Source organism: Haliaeetus albicilla, chromosome 4 (assembly GCF_947461875.1).
Source record: "Haliaeetus albicilla chromosome 4, bHalAlb1.1, whole genome shotgun sequence".
In the NCBI taxonomy this organism is placed as follows: Eukaryota; Metazoa; Chordata; class Aves; order Accipitriformes; family Accipitridae; genus Haliaeetus; species Haliaeetus albicilla.
Genome location: NC_091486.1, coordinates 40733096 through 40759183, shown reverse-complemented (window position 1 = coordinate 40759183; position 26088 = coordinate 40733096). Strand labels below are relative to the sequence as shown.

General features: G+C 38.9%; 1 protein-coding gene across 1 annotated transcript in view; it reads right to left on the bottom strand.

The window, feature by feature from the left end:
* SPAG16 (sperm associated antigen 16) overlaps positions 1-26088 on the bottom strand; it is a 439096-nt gene that overhangs the window by 95999 nt on the left and 317009 nt on the right. The window contains exon 15 of the mRNA XM_069782045.1: positions 12992-13118. Within this exon, the coding sequence (XP_069638146.1) occupies positions 12992-13118 (127 nt within the window). The remainder of the gene's footprint in view (positions 1-12991; positions 13119-26088) is intronic.

Here is a 26088-nt window from a genome sequence, read left to right as displayed (position 1 = left end):
GCCCCCTGTACCAATAGGCTAAATCCCTCTCCTCTGTGATGGATTTCAAAGCCACCTATGCATTATTTCAACCATATCCAACCAGCTTCAATCACACCAGCAAGCAGAACTATGCAGAGAGCTGACTGCTTTTGTAGCTCCTGTGACATGCCCTGGTTGGGCTGTTTTGGTTTTTTAACAGGGAACAGAAGTCCAAAACCTTAGAATAAAGTGATTAAATATTTGCTAGAATCAGTGAGTATTTAAACAGGAGTTTTATAAATCCAATAGGACAGAGTCAGGAAAAGACAGGAGCAGATTACCAGAAGAATGTGACATCTATTCTGGGACCTGTGCTAGTCAGCACATTAATAAATATTTTTTTTTTAAAGCGTGGGAAGGTGAATATTGAGGTGACATTCACTGATAGTATAAAATTATTCATGTTTTTCAAGACAACAACACATTTCATAGACTCATTGAAGAATCTCAAGATGCTACCAGATTAAGTATTAAAGTAGCAGATGAAACTGAATTCTGAGAAACACAAAATGATTCAAATGAACAAAAATATCCTTAAATATACAAATCCAACAATGGACTGTAAACTATCCTTTGTCATTCAGGAGAGAGATCTCACAGCCACCATGGATACTTCTCTGAAAACATCAGCTTGGTATAATGTTAAGATCTATTGTGGGGGAAAAAAAAAGGTAGAGAACAAAACCAGGAAACCTTGGTTAGACCTCTATTTAAAACCATGCTTTAAGCACATCTTAAACGGATCATACAGGCCTCGTCCCTCTCCTCCGTTTCTAAATGAATGTACCCAAAATAAGATTTACAGAAGGGCAACAAATGAAGAAAGATGAGGAACAGCTTATGTATCCAGGAGATTAAATAGACAGGGACTCTTCAGCTCTGCAAAGAGAGTAGGGGAAGATGTGTCAGCATGAAGAGGCTGAACAAGGAACTTGTTATTATTCAATAATTCCTACAGTATGAGAATCAGAATGCATCATTAAAAGATTTAAAGCAAAGGCAGGGAAGTACTTTGTCATTGCTATGGGATCTGTTGGAAGCTGAAATATAAAGAAGTTCCAAAACAAAAGATCAGACAAGTTTAACAGAGGAGAGAGAGATCCATGAACACCAGACAAAGTGCATGAGTTCCCCAGCTCCTAATCCACAAGGCACTGGAGAAGGGTAACAGAGAAACCTCAGTGTTTACTTACTCTGGTTTTATCTATTTTCCCTAAGCATCATCTCCTGCCCACTGCCAGAGATGGGATACTGGCAAAACAGACCTGTGCTACGACCCAGAAACACTCCATTTTTGCTATTCTGTGTTTCCAGGCAGGATCACTGACATATTCCATGCATATTCATTTACAATATAAAATGTGAAAAGGGGAATGATGTTTGACATGAACCCAACATTAAAGAACTCTCCGTCATCACCACCACTCCCTCTTTTGCTTTATTTGAGAAAGGGAAAAAAAAAAAAGGAAAAAGAAAGGATTAATTAAGATATTTCCTTTTTTCACTCAATTTAATTTAGAGAGGAAAGACTACAGGTAAGTAGATTTTACCCTACTCCCCATGAGCATGTGATACTCAGAGAGATAACAGCTCTACATAAATGATATTTTCACAGGTTTAAAGACAGGCAAAGAAATAAAGTAAGTTCATTCCAGAGGAAAAAACAAAACAAACAAACAGTTCAAATATCCAAGTCAGGCTTTGGAGGCTGTTTATAGAATTTCTTTTCTTCCTTATTTTTCCATTCACCATCATGTATAGTATTTTGCCACAGAAAAAGAAAGGGAATTAAAATACTTTATTTTGTTGCCCAAAAGTCGCAGTACAAAAAATGTCTTTCTGCCCAGGAAATGACCATGTGCTTGCTGGTGTGAGCCTTTACAAACGGACAGGCAATATTTATGACCAGTTTGAAGGCTTCCTAGTGAATATCCATCTGGAAAAAGTGGATATGCAAGTTTTGCACTCTCTCTCTCCTAGGTCAGTTATCTAATCCTAAAATTGCATCCAATTTTCTCTGAGGAATAGTTCTGCATAAGTGTAAGTTAAATGCCTCAAAGGCATCTAACTCATAATTTTCTTACTAGTGGAACAGCATTAAAAACAAAGAAATGAAAATCATGCTTTCATGACAAAGGGATTTTGTCTCGGCCCTCAAATTCATTTCAAGCCAATGGGTTTATTTTGTTGGCATGCAGGCTTGACAAAAAGAGGCTGGCAGATACTGTGATAGGAGCAAATTTCTGGCATTCTTTCCTTTTCAGCAAACACGATGCATTTCTGTGTACATTAGAGCACCATTTCAGCTAGTTCTGACTGCTAGCAGCAACAGAATAACTGCAGAGATGCCCTGAACTTTGTCTCACTCACCTTTTTCCACCTGGCCCATGAAAAGCAACCAAGACTCCCAGACTGGTTCATAAAAAATAACAAGCACTCCTAGGACATCTATATGGAGATTATATTGTTAATCAATTTATTTTGCATAGCTCCATGGATCACTTGCTATTGATGATTATGCATTTTAGCTCCTGTGACAATTTGTCAATAAAATAAAAATAGGCTAAGGACAGCATACTTTTAATTTAAAGATGATCTCTTTCTTAAAAAAGAGATGCCACTTCCCAAGCTCTGAAAAGAACTAGCTCATAAATATATTTCATTTACCAAGTAAAAGAGCTGTTCAAGGAGTCCAAACTTTTTTAGTAATCATAATACAGGTATCTAGAGGTGAATAATTTTCTTTTAGAATTCAGTTACTTTTAAAAATGAATATTGAAAAAATAGCAAGTTTGATAAAACGTAGTTTTTGAGTTACTGAAAGTGCGTTATTCAAACTCAACATAGACTGGCATAGTTTTTACCCCCAAAAAAGTGGAAAGCTAAATACTGTTTATGGATCGTTTTATAGATTTTTTACATGAAAGTGTCTGACATTTCATTTCAAAGTTTTCATTCAAAATATGAACTTTGCTTCTTGAAAGGGAAAAGAATGGTGGGTAAATAGACCAAATTACCTAAATTATCCTTAAGTTTGAAACAACATACTTGAGTTACTTAGGTTGTCACAAGAATTATTTTTTTCTCTAAAGCATCCAATCCCAATGGACTCTGTCTCCTTCTCTCGTAAGTATTTGCTTCCCTTAAAACCACCCAATTTCTTCTTTTCATAAGCATATGTTCTACGCTCCCAGAACAATTCTGGATCAGTCCACAAAGCTACCAGATAACTAATGACTCTTGGTTAGTGATGAAAATATGTTTAATTTCAACAGTGACAAAGATGCAAATTGCTGTCACCTTACAGATTCCCTGACCTATCCAGTCCCTGGCAGAGAATGCTATGGCTGTTCTATCTTGCGTCTTTAACACGTAGAAAGTACACACAAATACTAGATCAATATTATACCTTATTTCAAAAATCCCTTTCTTGTATTACAGGGTATGAATGATGAATGCAGTATCGATTCATTTCTTTACATACAATACAGATGCTTTACTCAAAACACAAGACCTGGATAGCTGTCAATATTTAAAAGGAGCTTTCATGGAAGAAAGGCTGTGATGACCTTCAGAGGTCCTTACTCTCTGACTGTCTGCAGGAATAAGTTAATCAGGAGATGAAGCTCTTGTATCTAAGCCAGGCTTGAGATGGAGCTGTGCAGTGTGACTGAAGGAAAGGAGTTCTCATTTAATCACTGTAAATATATTCAAAGTGGGAATTTGCTAATTGCAGCACTCTGTAAGCTGGAATTAATATAAACAATAAATATAAAATAGAACACATGGACCTAGTAAAGTCACAAAAGCACTAAATGCTAGAGACGAGATGTTAAATACATTAGACTTGTGCCTAGTTTAAATGGGATTAGGAAAAACCCAACTTGTTGCAAACCATTTTAATTCAGTTTGTAGATAGCTGCTGGAGAATCAAAATTTTGATCAGTTATGCCCCACTTGGGATGCATAAAGCTCCAGTTTTCAGCTTCTGTTAGTTTAATACAAGGATGGCAAAAATCATGTGGACATTCCCTTCATTTACTTTTGGAACAAACAATTTGCTCATCACCATGTTTTGGCTGACTGCCTGAACAGCTGAAACTGTTGCTTCTCATTGAAGAATAACATTTAACTGGTCAGATAATAATCCATTCAACGTGGGGTCCTCAAAAAAAACCCTAGCAGGTCAATATAATGCTCTAATGAGGCACAGGCCTGGCTTCCAGAATGTTGTTTTTATCCTGGGTATACACAGGCAAGTGAGATGGGAATATTTAGTACTGCAGTATCTACTTGAAAAAGGCTGGCTCTCTTAAATAGCTGTCCATCTTCTCACACTCCAGGGAAGGAAGCATTCCTCTCTAATAAAGATGAAGGGAATATCAGTGGGGCTAATCTCTTCAAAGTGCTCAACGCTCAAAGCAATTGCCTGCAGTAGAACACAGTCCCCACCCTCATTAGCTCAGCAAAGAAAACACAGCCAGAGACAAAATACTATCTTGCATCTAGGGCAAAAAATGTAAAATAAGGGGTTTCCAAGCCACCTCCCTTTCCTTTCCAAAGGACAAATATTTCATACATTTTAAATTATGTGTGTACTGAAAATAAAGTCATATATTTTAAGAATCCCTTTTCATTTCTAGCATATTTAAATATTGTAGAGATTACTCATATTGAAAAATGGTCATGACACAACAAATACCGTGTGGCACAACTCTTCTGATCAACAAAAGGGAAAAATTCATTGCCAACATTTTCCCTTTTGAAAAACTGCAACAGGCAGAAATAAGGATAGTTTCATACCCCCATGAAACAAGGAGACAAAATGATCTGTCAATCAGCTTATATGTGTGTAAGTTCCAATCTACCCACTACCTCCAAATTAAAGAATTTTATGGTCAGGAAAACAAACATTGAGAACGAGAAATGAAACACAGCAGCATTGAGGGGAGAGGTGACAATTATGAGACAAGGAATTACTGTTGAATAATGTAGTCTTTCAGCACATCCTTTTACTCCCATAAACCATTGCTATAACCATAGCAATAATTAAGGATGGTCAACAGATGTTGTAAGCACTCCTTCGAGAAAGAGGGCTGACACAGACATGTTGCTGATCTGACTTCCAAGACTAAGCTGCATGATCAGGACTAGAAAATAGGTCATGACTTGTGTAAACCAACTCAGACCACACAGGAATCTCTCCAGGGAGTCCACTAATGGATTCGTCAGTTCAAACACTCAGGATGGGCAGGCCACCTAGGAACAAAACATCAATATTGGTGCATTGTCTAAGAGCACACAGTTGGAGCAACAGCATTTGTTTATTGCAAAGCTCTCCCAAAGCAGGGATTTCAGCTTGAAGGACAACGCACAAAACCTTTCTTCTAGTGTGGGTGAGGTGAACGAGCCCACCACTATTGCCTCTATCTGAGGTATAATTTTTGAAAATCTTTTGCTTGTATAAAAACAGCTTGGTCAACAAATGGTGGACCTGAAAGTTTATTTCCCACAGACCAGTTTAAAGTAGGGATGCACAGTCAGACATGGGCCAAACACATACCACAGACTTTAAGAGTGTCTTTCATTCTCCCTGTAATCCCATCTGTAAGTCTGATTGTAGATTGATGGTTCCTTTATTATGATAAGTTTTATGAAGGGATACTCAAGTTTGGAGTAATGAGAAAAAGAGAGAGATGGACAAGACAAAGGAGAAATGGAGACCCACTACTGCTTGCAACTTGCCAGTGTAAAGTAAAAGCTTGACTTTGGCATTTAGCCCTATCCCATTTTGGAATGAAGAGTTTTTTGTGACTGATTGCTACTTGGCCCAGTTTCTGCAGAAGTGTCCCCTGCGCTGGCCTGGCAGAGGAGGCACGCATGAGAACAGTGCTCAGATGCAGAGCACTGATGCAGCACTTGGAGATGCGCTGAAGCCAAGAAAGTGAAGACAAACTAAAAATGCTGATCGCCAAATAAAGAATGGAGAACTAAGAGATGCGGGTGGCTGCATTTGTGCTCATCAAGCAAAACTTGTAAGAATGTGGATCAATTATATTTAAAAGAAACAGAACATGCGAATCCTTAGTTTGTATAGAAAAGGGTGCGTAAGGATGCTGTGAAAACACACCTATCTTGCAGGGCTGAACCCATAGCGAAGAAAAGGGTTCTGATGGGACAGACATTAAACAATTCATGGTGGGAGAAAGGAGAGGAACGAGTGATGTACAAGATTGTAGCCTGTGCTTTATGAATAGACTTGAGAAAAGCCTGAATCAGAAGCAAAGTGGGCAGCAAAATAAGGAAGAACTAGTCTCCATTTTCTAAGTAAAGAGCAAATGCTTCAAAGGAATTGGAAAGATGTGTTCCAAAACCAAGGCTTGATCACCTTGCTGCCCTGTTAGGTGGAGCTATAGCACTGTAGCAAGTCCAAACTTATTAACAACCAGAACTGGGAGTTGTCTGAGCTCTGTGCCAGCACAAATCCAAAGAATTACACCTATATCTATTTCAATCTATCTATACAACAAGCTCTCTTTTCATACTGGGCATCAATTTGCAGAGTTTACTACATTCATGCATGAGCGCCCAATTAATGCATGCACAAGCACGCAATTAGTTCACGCATGAGCACCGAATTGTCTTATGCATGAATGCCCCATCAGTTCATGCATGTGTGCCCAATCGGTTTATGCACTGACACCCAACTAATTTACACATAAGCCCCCAATTACTTTACATGAGCACCCCATCAGTCCATGCATGGATATACACCCATGTCGGGGCAGGGACACCTGTGGCCCGTGGGTGACCTACTGTGAAGCAGTGACAGCCTGGAGCAGTGGAGGAAGAGCAGTAAGGAGCACAGAGGAGCGGCAGACAGAAGTCATTACACACACAACCCCAACATCTCGCATCTCCCATTGCTGCACCAAAGGAATTGGGATGGTGGGGTGCAGCCCACAGCAAAAGCAAGGCAAGCAGAGACTAGGAAGGGGGGAGGAGAGATGTTTGGCTTAAGCTGAGACTGGGAAAGGGGGAGGAAAAGCATTTACTTAAGCAGTTGTTTAATACTTCATGTTTTCTTTTTTCTCAATACCCAGAATCAGTGATCAGAAGTTTGCATTAATTTGCAATAACTTAAAGTATAAATTTCCCAAGTTGAGACTGTATTGCCTGTGACAGCCTATACGTAGTCAGAATTGAGGTAGAGACTCAGGCATTGAACCACAAGGGGAAAAGCACCCTAAGGAATCAATTGATGTTATCAGGTAATCTGCCTTGGAGATTAAAGAACACAGAGCAATAAAGTGTTGTAATGAAAAAAGCTTTTTAGTCAGAAATGGGGGTCATAGGGAAAAACACACATTAATGTCAGCATATAATTGCACTATATGGACAAAATCAGATGCTGCGAAAAAGATTACTGTGGTAAATTCTGCACTAGAGGATTTTTCTCCCATCAAGCATGACTTTAACAGTAAGCAAGAGGGAGACAAATACAAAAAACAAGCTTCAGAAACTGCAAAAAAAGTGAGATAAACAGTCAAGATCTTGTCCTGCTCTGGTCCTCTTGATACCTGGACATAGTCCCCTCCCAAGATCCGAGAGGTGCAGGTGCATCCCCTGCTCTCCCCACATCTAACTGCTAATTGCAAAATCCACTGCACAGCTTCCCAGCAAAGGAGAGCTGCTTCTATCCTAGAAGAATCCCCCCCCCTGCCAAGATGAAGCTTTATCTACTCAGTGCCACTTAAGTGGTATCGATTAACCAAAAATGTGAAGGAAAGCAGGAAAGAAAGAGAAAAGACAGACACCTGGCATCTCAATACAAGCTTGTCTTTGCAGACAATATACCAACCAAAATTGAGGAAATCAAAGAGAAAATTGAGTGGGCACCTCACTGCAAGATCAAACCTCTAAATAAATGAGACTGCCATTTAATAAATCAATATTGTTTACGTTTCCTTTAAGAAACAGAATATATACTCAGCTAGGCACAGATGAATTTAAAAATACAATTTATACTTCTGAACTTTTTCCCTCAATTTACAAGGACGATTTCTTCCAGTTCTGTTCTGAGCACAGAAATTGTTACCGGATAAGGAATCTGAAAACTGTGATTCTGGAACTCTACCTGAAGACTCAGTATCCGCAGAAATTCTAACAATCTGAGGTTTAATCTCCATCCCTCCATCCCTCATGAGGCCTGTGTGGATAGCCAGTGGCTTTAATATCATCAGTGATAGCCTAAATAATGTCAGGTGCAAATATTGAAAATGCTTCAGCAATGGCATCCTAGAAAATCCCATCAATAATTCTGTATTCAGTAAAGGGTGGGTAATATACAGAAACAAATTCTTTAGACCACTATTTAACACCAAAACCAACTCCAGACTGAACAGTAAACAATTGTCACCCACTGGACTAATGGCTGTCTCATGGTAATGGTCCTGCGTAATGTCATGTGATGTGTAATTAAGCAAATTAAGCTTGCTTTTAGATAGCAACACTGAGCAGTTACCCTGACCCCACCATGGTTGACAGTGGTACCATTTGTTCGACAGTCACTTCCCAAAACAATGAGTCTCCTGCACCGCCAGAATTCCTGTCTCCTAAAATAAACCACTTGTCTCACAAGGTAACCTTGATCCTGGCATTTCTCAACTTTCACATTAATTTACAACCTTTACATTCTTTTAATATACTCTCCTTCTAAATAAAATAGGTATATATTGCCCTTTGAGGTGTTCAGAGGCATTGTAAGGCTATTTGTTTGTGCTCTGGCAGAAGAATCACATACTCTTCACACCTCTTCAATGCTGAGAGCAACACTGCCAAGCTTATGGAAGCAGATTAAATGATAACATGTATCTCCGGATCTCAAAATTTAGCAGTATATTTTTCCAAATACTGTTTGCTTTCCCTTAGCCTTACAGTAACTGCTAGTGATTTTGGACTGCTGCTGTTGTATTGGGATTTGTTTGGTTTGTTTTAATACATTATGATAATAAATAAATAAGTTGTAGCATGTAAACTAGAATCCTCTACAGCTTCTCTAAGTCTTACATACACAACACTGTGTTGTGATTAATCATATTAAGTACATTTTCTAAACAGCAACTGGAAACACAAAAGGTGATGACAAGAGGGCGTTTAAGGGATTAATGAATGCTACACAAGAATATAAGCACATGGAGATGCTGGTTAACTTGCATATGAAAAAAAGTGAATTTAGTTAAAAAATCATTTATATTGTGGTCCATCTTGCACAGTAACCACAGTTGGTCCCCTCTCTGAGACCATTCACAGCATGCAGAATTCAAAGGATATATTCCTTTGTATTTCTGATATTAAGCATAATATTGAAGATCATTGCCCCCAGTGGGCTGAGTCCTGGCCAGCTCCATCACCACCTCTCATTGCAAGACCATGAGCTAGTTTCAGAAGGACTGGGGGGAAGAAGAAAATCCACATAAAGTCTAACGGTAATTAAGCATGTAATCAATTTCTCCTCGTTCACAAGCATGCCATATCGAAAAGTCCACCCCTAAGCTGAGCTAAAGAAAAGCTAAGGCAGAGTGCAGCTAAAGCAGAAAGATTTATACACAACTTTTTTCACTAACTTATTTAAGAACTGTGTGTGGCTCTGATAAAGCAGAAAATGGCTTTATGGTCACGCATTTATGCCATGAATAGCATTCGGATCACTAGAGTTAGCAAGGACCATCCACAACAATGCCATCCGGAGAATCCCAGGAACTTACAAACTCATTCTTGGTACTAGCTCTTTGTTAAGCAACTCCCATCCACTGCATGTCATACCAACAAAAGATAGTACCACTTAAAAACAAAATGTAAGATGTGTTTGTCTACATTGCATCTGCAATGATAATTGCTTGAAAACAATACAAAGAAAAACCAAACAAAAATCTTCCATTAGTTGGGTCATTACTATCTCTGACCTCAATCTCGTTTGCTGATACTGCCAAACTTTTCATAAACCCCTTCTATCATTATTAGCTATAATTTAAATAATTACCGGGCAGAAGAAAAAAACCTGCTCAACCATGGCTCTGTAACCTAGTAATTAAATCCACCTGTAAGGTGCTGAACAATTTGCTTCCAGTGTCTATGACTATTAATGCAGTCAAGTATTTTACATGAGGTGGTGTAACATCACCAGAAGAAAATGAGGGATACAGCTGAAAATTAAGCCATGCTTTGATAAGGTCAGAAAAATCCACCCAAGCTTCTCCACAGACAAAGGTCCCAAATGAGACAGATGTCCCTTGCCCAACGGGCTGTTAGTTAAACATAGGATTTATTCTCCCATCACCATTTATTTTTGAAGTATTCTGGCTGTTTGACTTACTTCAACATGGTTATTACTTTTAGTTAACTCCACTCAAATGACTGACTGAATGGTTTAGATTGACCAAATCCATGAATTACTGCTTAGACAAACAATGCAGGAATCTGCTGGATCATTTTATCTAGTCCTCTGCTGCTGCAGACAAACATATCATTCAGCCTCTCTCATTGATGTATCAAGGGCCATTTTAGGACTACACAGGCTACCTCTGGTTTAGGTAGCTTGGCAACTCTGGTATTAGCAAAAAAAGCTATGACAACATGGTGTCAGCGCAAGTTAAACATCCACAAACCCAGGGTCCCAGAGATACTCACCTCAGACTGCATCCCACACTGCATTGCTAGCAGTAACCAAACCAGCTGCACCCAAGCAAAGCCAGGTTTGCTAAACTATACCGCGTATTTCCCCCGGATGTAGTGCAGAAAACGTGTTCCTTCCAGCCACTCATCAAGTAAATGAAATACTGCTCCAGAACAAACAGATATTAGTATGCTTGCATTTCTACAAGGTACCTATTCAGAAAAGGCATTGCCTTTTCAGTCTGTGTGTGTGGATAGGGCCCAGTATGCCTCGTCTTTTGTAGGCACTATCTCTCTTCAAACAACAGGAGTTGTGATAACCTCTTTTAGCTAGATATTTTCCTATCTTTAGCTAGGTGTGATTGCATCCTGTTGCATTATGCTTCATTGTGATCATCCATCCCAATGTGATCTCTCTGTTGTGTGGTTACCCCTGCAGAGAAAATTTTGGATTTTATCCAAATGATGGGAAAATTTGCCCATTTAGATTATCTGAAGCTGATAACCTTTCTACTGGAAAGTTCCCATCTGGCTAGAAGTATTGCTACTGCATTTTTCAGGGATGCGATTCCTTTGCAAATGACCCAACATTATAGTCCGGAAACAAAAATGCAAAACTTCTTCAAATCCTCCTGACAAAAAATGAGCTCTTATTCCAAATTACATACATAAACAGAATAGTGGTTAAATTTGGGTTTGGGAAGCTGTCAAAAATGGACAGTGTCAATGCATTTTTTTCCCCTTGGAAATGAAAATACCTTATTTAATAGTTGTCGTGGTTTAACCCCAGCCAGCAACTAAGCACCACGCAGCCGCTCACTCACTCCCCCCCCATCCAGTGGGATGGGGGAGAAAATCGGGAAAAGAAGTAAAACTCATGGGTTGAGATAAGAACGGTTTAATAGAACAGAAAAGAAGAAACTAATAATGATAATGATAACACTAATAAAATGACAACAGTAGTAATAAAAGGATTGGAATGTACAAATGATGCGCAGGGCAATTGCTCACCACCTGCAGACCAACACCCAGCCAGTCCCCCAGCGGCGATTCCCCGCCCCCACTTCCCAGTTCCTAAACTAGATGTGACGTCCCATGGTATGGAATACACCGTTGGCCAGTTTGGGTCAGGTGCCCTGGCTGTGTTCTGTGCCAACTTCTTGTGCCCCTCCAGCTTTCTCGCTGGCTGGGCATGAGAAGCTGAAAAATCCTTGACTTTAGCCTAAACACTACTTAGCAACAACTGAAAACATCAGTGTGTTACCAACATTCTTCGCATACTGAACTAAAAACATAGCACTGTACCAGCTACTAGGAAGACAGTTAACTCTGCCCCAGCTGAAACCAGGACAATAGTACAGCAGAGAGATCTGTGAAATCACTACACAAATAATATAGAATTTGATGGCAAAGTTTTCTGCCAAGTGACTTAATATATTGATATTATGCATTCCACAGTATGTGGGTCATTATGACAAAATATCATACTATTATTTTTGTTTAATGATTCCTTAATTATCTCTCATATTCTATTGAAGCATTATATTTTATGCACCTAACATAAGCAAATGTAGACATATTTTTTAATATACCTATATATATTACATTATATATTATTGTATTATATCATATCATATTGTACTACCTTTGAGTAAGAACGATTTCCTAAGCTAGGATCTAATTCTGTGCTGCAACATGAATGCTTGTCCATGCTTTGGAATTGAAGATTAATACTGGTTTTAAAACAAACAACAGCCCCTCTTCAAATGAAAATGCATGTTTGCTCACAATATTGCTGACATGATAATACATGGTTGATGATGAAAAATAACTGGTTACTTCATTTATTTGTGCATAATAAGCAGTCCTGTCAACACAAAGAATTTCTGAGGCAATTATAAGAGGACTTAGTGAGATTGGTTATGAAATGCAAGTACAGACTTAGCTAATAAAACAACAAATAGTAATGGAGAATAAACGTCACCAGAACATAGGTAATCTCCCTAAGTTTTTTATCCCCAGTGATCAGTTCTGTATTTTATGTACTATTTTTGTAATTAATTGCACTTTTTGTTATTGCACATTTTTCATTTTATATAAATGGACCATTAGTCCAATTTGCCAATCTAGTCCATAGGAAACAAGTGTATTGATCATTGCCACAATCAGGCACCTCTTCTTTAAAATTAACACATCTATGCTGTTTCGCATGTGCTATCTGGCTTCAGAACGGGAGAGAGATTAGAGAGATTTCAAAACAAACCATGCCTTAGGTAGAAAAAGTTTAGAATCCTACCAGAGTGATCAAAGACGACCTGGTTGGCAGGATGTGGGCCTGCATCTACAGATAAAATAGGGACCGACTTCCGAATGTCCCAGAGCTTCATCATGCCGGAGGAGTCACAGGAAGCAATTGTATCACCCTGTCAATGTTGGAAACAAAATAAAGGCATGACTTTTGTACTTCTGCAAAGAAGGCGGCCTATGACACAGGGCTGGATACCCACTGATGCCAGACATAGTAACTGTACACATTTAAATAAATGTAAGTTATTATATGTGAGGTTCTCACAGCCTCTTAACTATGTTGACTTGAATAGCAACGATACAATATGACTTTTTGTCGTGGTTTAAACCCAGCCAGCAACTAAGCACCACGCAGCCGCTCACTCACTCCCCCCCCATCCAGTGGGATGGGGGAGAAAATCAGGAAAAGAAGTAAAACTCCTGGGTTGAGATAAGAACGATTTAATAGAACAGAAAAGAAGAAACTAATAATGATAATGATAACACTAATAAAATGACAACAGTAGTAATAAAAGGATTGGAATGTACAAATGATGCGCAGGGCAATTGCTCACCACCCGCCGACCGACACCCAGCCAGTCCCCAAGCAGCGAATCCCTGCCCCCCCACTTCCCAGTTCCTAAACTAGATGGGACGTCACATGGTATGGAATACACTATTGGCCAGTTTGGGTCAGGTGCCCTGGCTGGGCATGAGAAGCTGAAAAATCCTTGACTCTAGTCTAAACACGACTGAGCAACAACTGAAAACCTCAGTGTTATCAACATTCTTCACATACTGAACTCAAAACATAGCACTGTACCAGCTACTACGAAGACAGTTAACTACATCCCAGCTGAAACCAGGACACTTTTAAACAGAACAGTTCAGGAGAAACTGTAAATAAGGAAGAGAAAAGAGGTTATTTTGAATTTTGATACCAGTATCCCCTAAGAACGTGGCTTGTGATGATATGTTTTTTTCTCACAGAGACACAGGAATGGCCCTTTAGCCCTGATTTTTAATTTGTCTACTCATGTTTTCAATGTGAAACATAACCTTAGAGCAGAACAGACACTCCTTCATTGTTGTAGATTCATTAACAGCCACGCTAAAGACAATCTCACTCATTTCAGTGAATCAGAAGCATGCAGGGACTATCTATGTGAGGAAAGATAGCAGGACCATGACCCCCCCATGTTTCTCTTCAATATTAATTAAAAAAAAAAACCAACAAAAAAACCACCAAACAAAAAAAACCCTAAAACTGGCAGAAGTATTTTGAATATGTAGCATATGAACAAATGCAAAAGTCAAAAGAAGGCAGGGTAAAGGATGCCCAAACATAACTTTGTTAGCTAATTCCTGCCACCATAATAGAAAGAAACCCCTAGCTACCAATGTAGAAACATTTACTTTTCATTTTAACCTCCTAAATAAAGATTCAAAACGCCAAAACCAGCTCAGCTGGTGTGCTCTCAAGTTATCAAAGTCAATGTCTTTTCCAATTTATGCAAGAGTGTAAGATAAGAGTAAAGGATATTGTTTTGAAGGAGAATCACAATGGTATGGAACTGAGAACCAGGTAAAACATGGGCCAGATGCTGCATCCATGACTTTTTTTACATTCAGTTAATTTTTACACCTTTCACGTAAATAATGCCTGCAAGAAAATGTGTGGAGTTATCTAGCAAATAGAGGAATTAAGATCTGAAAATATCCATTGCCTTCTCAAGTAGAAAGTAATGGCCTGTGAAACGCTATCATGGTATAACTATAATGAAATCTTTAGGTTCATTTGGAGATCTAACATGTCAAAACTCCATTCTGGCTTGTTACAGGGACTAATACAGAGTAACACCAAGAAACAAAGTAATCATTACTTGGAGAATTCAGCTGGCAATGTGTAAGCTCTCTGCGCTGTTTTGCAAAAAAGCTCAGTAACCTTAACTACATCCCACCTCAATATAGTGGTGCTGAGTACTACGGAAAAGCTATTTGTTTAACTATCTCACCAGCTGTACCCACCTAATTCTCTTTCATTTCATCTGGCTCCTTTCATGAAGTTCAGCCTATACAAACAACAAGGTCAAGCAGGCCATTTGGGCTACAAACAAAAAACCCCCAAATACAACAGCTATGCTCCAGATTGTTGCATGGCTTCAACTGGAGCTCAATAAAGCAAATTTTTAATGGGGAGAAAAAAAAAAAAAAAAAAGCAGCATCATAGATATGAGGCTGGAAGAGTCATCAAATCCAGTCCCTTACTCTTACAAGCAATGCTTTCATACGCTTGCCGTGATAGAAGACTGAATTCCAGATTAGCAGCAGTTCTGCCATCCACTCCCTGCTGCTGATCTAGAACCTGCCTGTCCTTGCATTTATAAATCTTTCAGTCCATAAGTATAAAACAAGGGTTTAAAAGTACTTGTTCACATGCAATCTATATCCTTTAGGTTAAATACAAGGGGTTTTTTGCAGAAAGACTCCCCCCTTCTTCCCTGTCCCTGATGCATTTCACTTACAGTATCTGTATTGTTTTCTGGGTTAAACAGCTGAAGCTTTTCCTGCTCTCCTCCCCAGCCTTTTCAGATAGCATGTAATCTGGATTAACTATGAAAGTACCCATCACTGATTTTTATAAAGCAACTCTTGCAAAATTGATCGCCAGTTTTGGAAGCCCATTCTGAGATCCCCGTAACCTGACTTTCATAGAGGTTAAAGATGCCTATCTCAGCTGAGCAGAGGTTTTGGTGAAGGTGGCACACAGCAGCAACTAGCAACTGTGAAGCGGGAGGGTGGGACACGCACAATCAAGTGGGACGTCGCCTTTCCTTAGGTAATTTTTACCATGCCAGTAAAGGGAAGAGGAACTGAGTATGTTCATGTAGAAAGATCCCTCCATTCGCCAGTGTAAGTACTCACCTTCTGGACCAGCATTCCACACCTCACCATCCTCTTTCTTTTCACTTTCTTCTGCAAAGCTTATGTCCGTCACTATCAACAGTCCACTTAGAAAATCACTAGTATCCCTTATACCTGTTATTTCATAATCTTTAATATGACTTTGACATATTCGTGGATTTTACTCCTGATCTTTTTCTATCCATAGAGGCATTTTAGTACATAATACCTTTTCGGGGGGTTGGTTTTGGTTTGTTTTGCTTTAGAAAATGCCTGCCTTCAAACTTGCTTTGCATGTGTCCGATATACTTCATTTCAATAAAAGCTCCTTAATTACAGCTTTGGTAACTCAGCAATTTTGAACTATATCAATGGACAGCCCATCCGGGTAAGACTGCACATAATCCACTCAGTGTAGTTATGGAAGACACTCCAGTGGATTCTCTGTGACTCCTCCTTATGTCATCAGCTGTTGTGTCCATGGATTTTCAATACGACACTTCTCTCTTAAGTAATGGCATGGCCCAGCTAATAGATCATAATAGCACCAAGAATGCTTCGCTAAAATAGATATTATGCAAACATTGATCAGAGACAGTCCCTGACGCAAAGTGACTGCAACTGTAGAGCTGACTTTGACCTTCCCACTGGCCTTGATTAAGGGATCGTTACTAGTTACATAATTACGAGGAAAACAATTTGATCTACTTTTATTACCGGTTCTTCCTTGTAGGAATTAATTTTTCTACAGTAGCTGGCACACCACAAGAAAAGATCCATACCACATCCTCTTTCAATCTTGCCATCCTATTCTCTGCCATATTTATTTTCTCCCATTTCTACTACAGATCCCTAAGAAACACAAGGGTAAACAAACCTCCCCTCCCACAGAAATTTACACAATCAAATTGTTAGTAGGTACCAGATACATTGAACCATCCTAACTTGTTATTTAAGCTCTCTTTCACAAGGTGATTTGTGGCCACATGAGAAAGGAGGAGCCCCTCTGATCCTTGCAGACACTATTTGAACAGAAGCAGTGCTGGAGAAACCTGGTCTGGGAGCACCACCCCACTGTGCTAGGTGCTGTGCTAGAGAAGATGGTCTTGCTCCAAAGGGTTTACAACCTATCTTAGTAGCAAGATCAACCAGTTCTTGCTGTCGACTTTTTATCAACTTCCTCCCAGATGCCTGGTATAAACATACTGTGTATAAAATGCAACACCCAGTAGCATATTTTGCCTGATTTCCATGTAAAGACAGTAGGCCTCATCTGCAAACAGAAGAAAACACAGGGTTCTGATGGTAACAGGTCAACACAATGCAAACAGGTATTTCATCAGCCTCAGCATACTCTGTCCACAGACTTATTATTAAATGCGTTAATTATTACTGATACCTAGGCAGGTGCTACACTAAAAATGTACCAAAAGGATTTCGTTAATGAGCCAGCTATTACATTTCACTACTTCTTCGCTTGATGTCATCTCTATTACATACCTTTTCTACATCAAGTGAGCTGGAGATGTGGGATAACAACTTTTCAATAGGAAGAAATAAACCAGTAATGTAATCAAGCTTACAGATAATTTGAAGCTACGTGCCATTCAAAGAAAAAGAAAGGGATAAGTCATATGCTAAATGAACTCATTTGCATCTGGCCAGGGGCCATTTTCAAAAGCTTTCAAGTGGAATCACTCTGAATTCTCCTACGAGCTTTTGGCTTTTTCATTCCTTTTACAGTTACTGTTTTAGTCATTCATGGAAGAGCCCTCTGCCTTGCTCTTCATTTTCTTCTTTTTGTTTCTTGCCACACTAAAGTCTTTCTTATGATGTCTTTTTGATGACATATTTTACTGAACAGCAAGCTGGACCATCAGGGCTTGACTGATTTTCCTACATGTAAAAGGAGGAGACAATGAGATCCAAAGAGAAAACGTGCAAAAGCAGATTCCCGTTGTACTGATTTTCATTTACACTACATTTTATGCTGCAGCAGCCACAGCTTAGTTCTATCACTTCCTCTAATCAAAGAGCACATAGAATGATTCATAAAACTGGTAAGACTTGCTTCCTATTCTATATAATCAAGTTGGTACTTCTTTGCATGTGCACGCTGAAGTGATTAAAGAATTTATACATGGATTCAATTAGTCTGGATTCAAAGACTGGTTCTGTTCCAGGCTCCACTTAAAGGACTTTGCAAGTCCTTTAATTGCCTTTATAGTTCCACCCTCTACTCTTTACCTTCCCTGCCAACTTAATGAATATCTTTATATCACAGAAGATCTCCCGTTAAAATGGGTATGCTTAGCTCCTTATACATCATAATCCCAATCTCAATTGGCATTTGCAAACCATTGTAACACAAATAATTATAACATCAGGAATTAACAGATTTATAACATTTCCAGGAAGTTTTAAAAATGTCTTTCCTTCTTTCCTTTTTTTTAAATATACATTTTTTTTTCTTGTGAACATTAATAATGATTAACAATAGGACTAATCACCAGGTACACTTTAGGCAAATATTTCCTGAAAATTGCTGTTTCACACCAGCAATAAGGATAAAAATCTGAATAATTATGTCTCTTGCTTATGAACACAGCTCTGGATTTATTGCTGAAAGATCAATAATATATGAACCACAACAAGTGGCTTTATCTAATTTAGACTGAGATAAACCCCTCCCAGGAGTATCCTCTTCAAAGTTTAATTCTGAAGGCAGGTCAGTAGTTGTTTCATGACCTTTTGCAAATATTTTTAAAAAGACAAAATAGTGAGTGAACAGGCAATTCATTTTCCCTATGAAAAGTTCATATCAAATCAGTCAAGCTTACTGATTTGCAAGTCCTTTGTTTTCAAAACAGATGTAGCTGTATGAGGTGTCTTTTAGGGACTCTTATGATGACAAGACCAAGATTTTCATCAGCTTCAGTGGAAACAGATTCAAGCTCTAGGCCCCTTGCTAACTAGAAAGAAGCTTGATAATTATTTTCCCTTTCCATTACTATTGGGAATCTCATTGACCTCTGGCATAACAAAGGGTTGATGAGCTTGATACTGGTCTTGCCAGTCTTGTTACCAGTCTCTGAACTAAGTAAAAGGAGTTTGTTCTGTGTACACAAAGCGTGGTGGAAACTCCTTGCCATTAACTGCCGGTAGACAAAGTGGCCACATGAGGAATAGCTTCAGCTACCTCAGACTGAGACAGACTCAAATAATCTGCATTTCTAAGATGCTCCTCGTGGGACACATCCTAAATCACTTTACCACCATTTTATATGCATTAAAGTGAATATTTTTAAGAGAAGGAATCATTACTTCCCACATTTACAGCATGAAGTACATCAGAAACCTGATGAGAGTTACTACCTCAGGCCTTGTTGTAATGCAAAAACTAACTATGCTAAGAAAAAATAACAGGGGGCATGCATGCATGGCAGACAGAGTCCCATCCCTGTGCTACCCCATCCCACGGGGTGTAATTGGGCTTTCTGAGGAGCAGCGAGCAAGGGCAGAGGGATCTCAAGAGAATCCAAGCAGGGGAGGGTGAATCTGCTGTAGTCATTACATGGAAAAAGATTTTAATGTCCAATTAAGCCAAATGAATTATGTAAAATATGATAAAGATAGAGGAAAAAATGCAGATGTAGTCCATTATTAGATTGATGACTAATCAATCACCACCCATTTTTGAAATATCAGGCTTAAATCATCCCAGTTTCAAATGAAAATAACATTTTCTTAGAAAGACATGGAATTACTTAGCCTGGCAAAAATACAGAGCTACACTGATTACCACTTTGGAAGTGTAGTGAACTATTTTTAATAATTATTTTCATCAAGAGTGAGGGAAAAGGGGTGATTAAAGGTTATTTACAGGCAGCACCAGTGTTTTCCCATCTGCTTTTTTACTAGCTTTTTCCTTTTATAGTTTTGACTAGAAGCATTGCGATCAAAGTGACAAAGGACTATTTATGTTTCAAAGCAACTGAACACCCACAGCTCAAGCAACCACGGTCTGGTCCTCACTCCCTGTGACATTTTTTACAGCTTTGAACAGACACAAACTGGTGAGATATCAGCTCTTCTGGAGGTGAGATGAATCCAAGATACTGATGCAGAAAGAATCATCTCTCAGAGCTTCACTGTTGGTTCTTACAGAAGAACCCTCCAACTTTATTAGAAGTTGTCAATGCACAGCTCCTAATTTTGCCCTGTGCAGAACTCGCACAACTTGCTGTAAGAATTTGGCTATTTTTGCCATACCTATTGTGATTACTGATCTATTGTAATGCCTTGATATTATGGTTCAATATGCAGGTTTTGAGAGCGTACTGACTGTGCATGCTCTGGAGCAAAAGCATCCTCCTCCTCTAATCCAGCTCGATGTGCACTGTAAGCATTTGAACAAACAGGCAATACAATATCTATTATTAAATAACATTATGGATTCAAACCTACGAGAATCTGTTCCAAGCTCTCTCTTAATCCCGCTTACATGACAATATCAGCACCTACCCCACTAGCTCAAAGGAGACGCCTCAGGATAACTGATGTTTTATGCCTGTGGGAAGCAGGGATCATTCCTGTCCCAGCTCCAATTCTTTTGCTGGCTCTTTTTCCTTCAGGCGCCCCAGCAGCTGAGGTTCATAATGATGTGGTAAGTCAAACCACGCTTTGCAAACATAATAGGGGAATTCTGTGTCAGTGCTTTCCTCTTTCACGTGATGCTGCAATCCAGAACACAGACATACTGATCACTTACTGTAACGAAGGTGAAAGAATGTTAGTTCATCAGAAGTGCTGTAAAAATGTAGCATTCTTCAAATTAGCCACTCTAAATTATGGTCCAATATCAAATACTTTACAATTGCTGTTGGTACATGCTGGGACTTGACCAGCTTCAGCTATAACATGAGGACTGTCTGCAGGTACTCAGAAGTGTGCAGTTGGAGACGGCAAGTCCTGGTGGGAAACGCAAAGGAGAGAGATGCACACGGAGAAGCTCTGACTGAAAGGTGAGTGCTGTTAATGCAAACAGCCAAAGAGAGCAAAGGGAACAACCAGACAGTCCTCAGGAGATGTTTCAAGCAGAAGTGAAATTTATTACAGAAGGGTAGAGGCACATAGATGCCTCTTTAATGTGATCAGTGACCAAAAGTCTATTGCTATTAGAAAGCGGAGGAGGAACAAACATATCAGGAAGTGGAAAGAACATGTGGACGAGATGTCTGTGCTGATAAATGAACAGTTATGTGGGCCATCGCATACTCAGAAACTTAAAGATGTTGAGATAGAATTTTTTTACTTCCTATCCTCATTTTCTCAGTGATGATTTTGATCAAGATGAAGAGTATCCTAAAATGATATCATTTCTAGGTTATTAATTTTATCTTGTCAGAGCATATGGAGGCTCATAAAGAAACCCCTTGCGTCCTCCAATGGAGGAGCTCCATTAAAGGTAATCAATGCCTGTGGCAAACTTTGTTGCAGCAGAATTTCCAGTTCTTCTGACTTTCAAAAATAATGAGGGATCATGGGTCTCTTGTTTGTTTACATGCACTCTGCAGGCTTTCCTCTTGCTGTGGTGAAACAGAGGGAATCTCTCTTCCCTTTGCCACATCAAGTAGCATGAAGTGCCTTGTGGTGTTTGAGGAGAACAACACATGCTAGGCTTGCAGAAGCCTTTTGCATAAATTTACATATGAAACCCAAGATCACTGCACTCCCTGCAGAGTTACTGCTAGCCATAGTTGACATTGCACTTGAAACAGTACTGCAAAGAGAGCAATGTCTTTTGCAGAGGTTTAAAATAATCAATTTTGGTTTTCCTTTCTAACCATCAAAGAAGTGCCTTTGAATTCTGGGAGCTGTGCAGTGAAAGGAGGAGATGAATGATAATTGCCATTACTGGCTTTTCTCCATATTTTGAGAGATACCAAGACTAAAGTGAAGTTAGGTGCCATCATTACCTGATTAGACACTCCTGAGAGCAATAAGCGTAACAAATTCCTAGGGTATGCCACGTTCAAGTACAGGGACTTTATTGTCACTCAGTTCCTTAAAGTCTAAATAAATGCATTTTTAAAAACGGGTTAGTATCCACTGCAATAATGTTAAAATATAGATGTAATACATACTTTCATAAATTCACAAATTAGTATTAATGGCAATAGATCTATTGCTGAAATGTGAAATTGTCCATTTTAAAATGCAGAACATCTAAGTCACTGAAAGAAAATAAGTGTCAGGAAACTACATGTGGTTTTTTTAACAGAAACTATCAAAGGAACATGTAAAATGAGAAAGTTTGACTTAATATTTGGCTCTTTATCTTGTCTTTGGGCGTTTTTAAAGGGAAACTAAATGCATAAGAAATATCACCACTATATAAAATGTATGCACAGAAGCTTGCCCAGTTCTGAATTCTGGTAAGTGTGTGAATGTTTCTCCCAGTTTCAAAGTATTTCAGGCGAAAGAATGATCAGTTCAACAAATCTCATCCCATTATTTTGAGAACTACCTCACAAAAAACCAACTAAATATCAAAATAGAATAATCTGCATTCCTATCCCTGGTGGACATCAGCTGTGCATTCTCAATTATTTTCATATTAAATCAATCTGATACTCAAGTACCTTCTAAGAGTGATATTTATTCAACTACAGATTAATTGCATTTTCATAACAGAGAGGCCTTTCCAAATTTGGCCCTACTTTCACTCTTGCATAAATTCATTTTAAATCCAACTTTGTATTGTATAAAGCCACTGTTGTGTATACTACACAACCACATAAAGAGCACTGTTTCAAGTACCCTGCTTCCCTTTGGCCATGATTTCATAAGGGGTAAACAGCTCAAGAGTCCTCTTACCAAACACAAATCATTGGTCTAAACTAAACCCACTTATCTAACCCAAATTTAGTTTAAGCCCGTTTGAAAAGTCAATTTTGCACAAACATGCTTTTTGTGGGAAAAGCTGTTAACTGTCTGCTTGTAACCGATGCAAAACCATACCAATAGCACCTATTTTAACAGGTAACTTGGCTAATGTAACGTAAGTCCCCATCCACACCTGACCACAGCAAACTAGGAGTGCTGGGTGAGCTGGAGTTGAGCAGATTCAGCGTGAGCAGCCACATCTGGAGGACTGGCCTCACAACTCAGTGCCGAGTGTCTGCAATGATTCCCATTCAAGTCAGTGATAACAGCAGTATGGATAAAAGTCTCACAATGTATCAAGAAAATGACTGTCACATGAGAGAGTTACAGGATAGAGGGTAGGGACAGTATGCTGCTTTCTCATGTATTTTAAAACATAATTTCCTGTGAAATATCACAGAGAGACAGGTTTCACTGTACTGCATGTGGGAAATTGAATTTAAAAGAATCTAGATGGATCTTTGTATTCTGATTTCATTTGTTTTGCAAAATGACAAGTTTAAAAACCAGCTGTTAAAATAAAAAATTAATTATGCTGGGGCCTGGACCCCCTGTGTGCACCTGCCACAGGAAAGTCTGGCGTGCTGGGCCAGGAGATGCAATTTAAAAAAATCCTTATTCCTTAGGATACACAAATTAATTCTTCTCCTCTAAGAAAGAAGGGCAAAGTTTTCCACACTGCTAGCAGTTTTGCATGCTAAACAGCGCTTGCTTCATGTATTGTATACACAGAGGGTCACATTTGCTGCAGAACACAGAATTAAGCAAACAAAATCACATTAAAAGAGATAATCTCTTTTTCTTTTGGTTATACTTAGGAGCAAATGGACATAACAATATGTTTCTATTTGTAAATATAAAGTCTGAAAACATACAAGAAAATACTGTATGGTCAGTTAATTATCAGTTTCTGCTGAGGGTCTTTTTTAAAGTTACTCAAAACCAAATTATGTCCAAGCTAGTTAAAAATGATGCTGCATTTTCTCTTCTTGGCCTTTACAGAGTTGTCTAAAATCCACATGTCTATGCAGTACTCCAAACTTTTATCACGAAGAGTTGAGACAAAGCTTCATCACATGCAAATATTTAAACGAGAGCAAAATCTGATTAAAAGCTTCAATTAGAGAAGTTAAATATTTCATTTACTGCTGGTTTAAAACAAACGAATGAGAGAGTATGACGGCAGACACCTGCCCTGCTTCCTACCCCACATTCCTCATCTACACTATCTCCAAATGGTCCACTTATGGAGCACAGAAGTCTCAATGATCATGACTAGAGGCTTTCAGCCATCATGGTACATGCAGCTTGCTCCCAAGGCAGAGCAGCTGTCCCTCAGGTATTTCACTGTTATAGAGTAGGTGCTAGCAGACTCCACAGTAACCTGAGCTGTGTCCTGCACTCACAGCACCGAGACCACGTAGAACTACTGGGATCCAGCTAAGAGTACATACCGCAAAGAGGGGACCGAAAGGACTGACCAGGTAGCAACAAAACACCTCTTACAGAACATGGGCCTGTAAGGTAATACCTGCAGACAGGTAGATATCCATCTTATAATGCCTGGTGACAGAGAAGGCTGAAAGTGATGTCTCTACAAATATCATTATTGGGAAAAACTACGTGCCTTCTTTTTCCCTGGCAAAGCAAGAAAAGAGAATACAAGGCAGTGGCTTTTTTAGCAATGATCACTGCTACAGTGAGATTCTTTGCTTTCCATTTCTTGATGGGTTTGAAATACTTTCCTAGAACCTACTATCAGGGAGAACAAAAGAAGGTCTTCTCAAATCTAAGCTCCTCTATTTGTTTGGGTGAATGTTACAAGATACTTTGTGATTTACTGAGAGTACCTGCATGGTGACAACAAAGAGCACCAGAAGGGATTCCTGGAGACTGGAGCAGAGAGGTCCTGTGGCAGAAGGAGCTAACCTCACCTCTCATAACACAAATAATAAAAAGTATTGAATACTTAAGACAAAAGAATGTGAATTTTCTCGACCTGTGATTATTTTCAGGGTTAGTGATCTTGATAGGACTGGGTTTAAAATCTCAAACAAATAAATTACACTGGGGAGAATAGAAAGGCTGGGTAATTCCGTGTTTCCAAAGGCAACATGGGCCTTGATTAAACAAACTTCAAGTCTAACAGAAAATGCTTTTTTTTTTTTTTCTCCAGAAGAAATTATAACTGTGAAATTGATCCAAAACTAATCCAGGAAGCCAAATTTCTTTTGAACTAAGACAGAGAAGGAACTGCATTTTGCCTGATTTAGAAGTGCAGAGGTAAACTCTAGTGGCAGTCGGTGCATTCAAACACTGACACTGAAGGTTTTCTTGGTTACAATTATCTGCTATGTGTGAAAGAATAAAAGGATTTTTCTCTGTCATTGACTTATCAAGGTGTATGACACCTATTACTAAGTTTTTCTTTGCAAATGATCTCTGATAAGAAACTAGAAATGGAGATAGGAAACTGAATGACACAAACAAGGTGTGACATTTAAAAACAAGGGGCTCAGATTTTTTTCAGTCCCATTGAAGCACCTTGGCTAAGAGACTGTCTCTTTCCTTAAGGACACAGGAATAAAGCACCTTGGGAGAGCCACCCCCATACAAACCAATACATCATGAATTTTCTTGGCCTTTTGAACACGCTCAGAAAAGTCCATACATGTTGGAGCTTCCTCACAGAAAGAGCTGGAGGAATATTTTTTACTTCTAGGATATCTGCTAGACATATTCTTACTTGTTTATCCGGCCTTCTATCTTAAGACTCTGATACCAGAGTCGGATAGCAAAAATATTTAACCTGATCAAAATAAAGATGGATCTACCTGATTCTTCTACAGTGGTTTCAGAACATCTTATCTGGTCTACACATAATGTGTAGAACAGGCACATATGTGCTAACTGTAGGGGTCTGTGAATAACAACAGCATCAGAGAGGATGGGAAGTGATTAAACAGTATGCCTGGCCAAGAGAAGAGAGCATTCCAGGAAAATTACTTCCCAAAATAGGGAATAACATGAATATTTCAGAGAATGGATGTGGGAGTGGATTCTAGCACAGGTTTCTGAGAGTTTCACTGTTATCAGAAGGAGCTTTTTGCCAACAGGTGAAACGAGAGAACGCCGATGCAGATTTTGTTTGCCATGACACAGAGACAGAATAGATTTATTTTTTTACTTTTAATGATGTTCGATGGCCTGAAAATGGTTAACTAATGATACTAAAATCTGTATTTAAAATGTAAT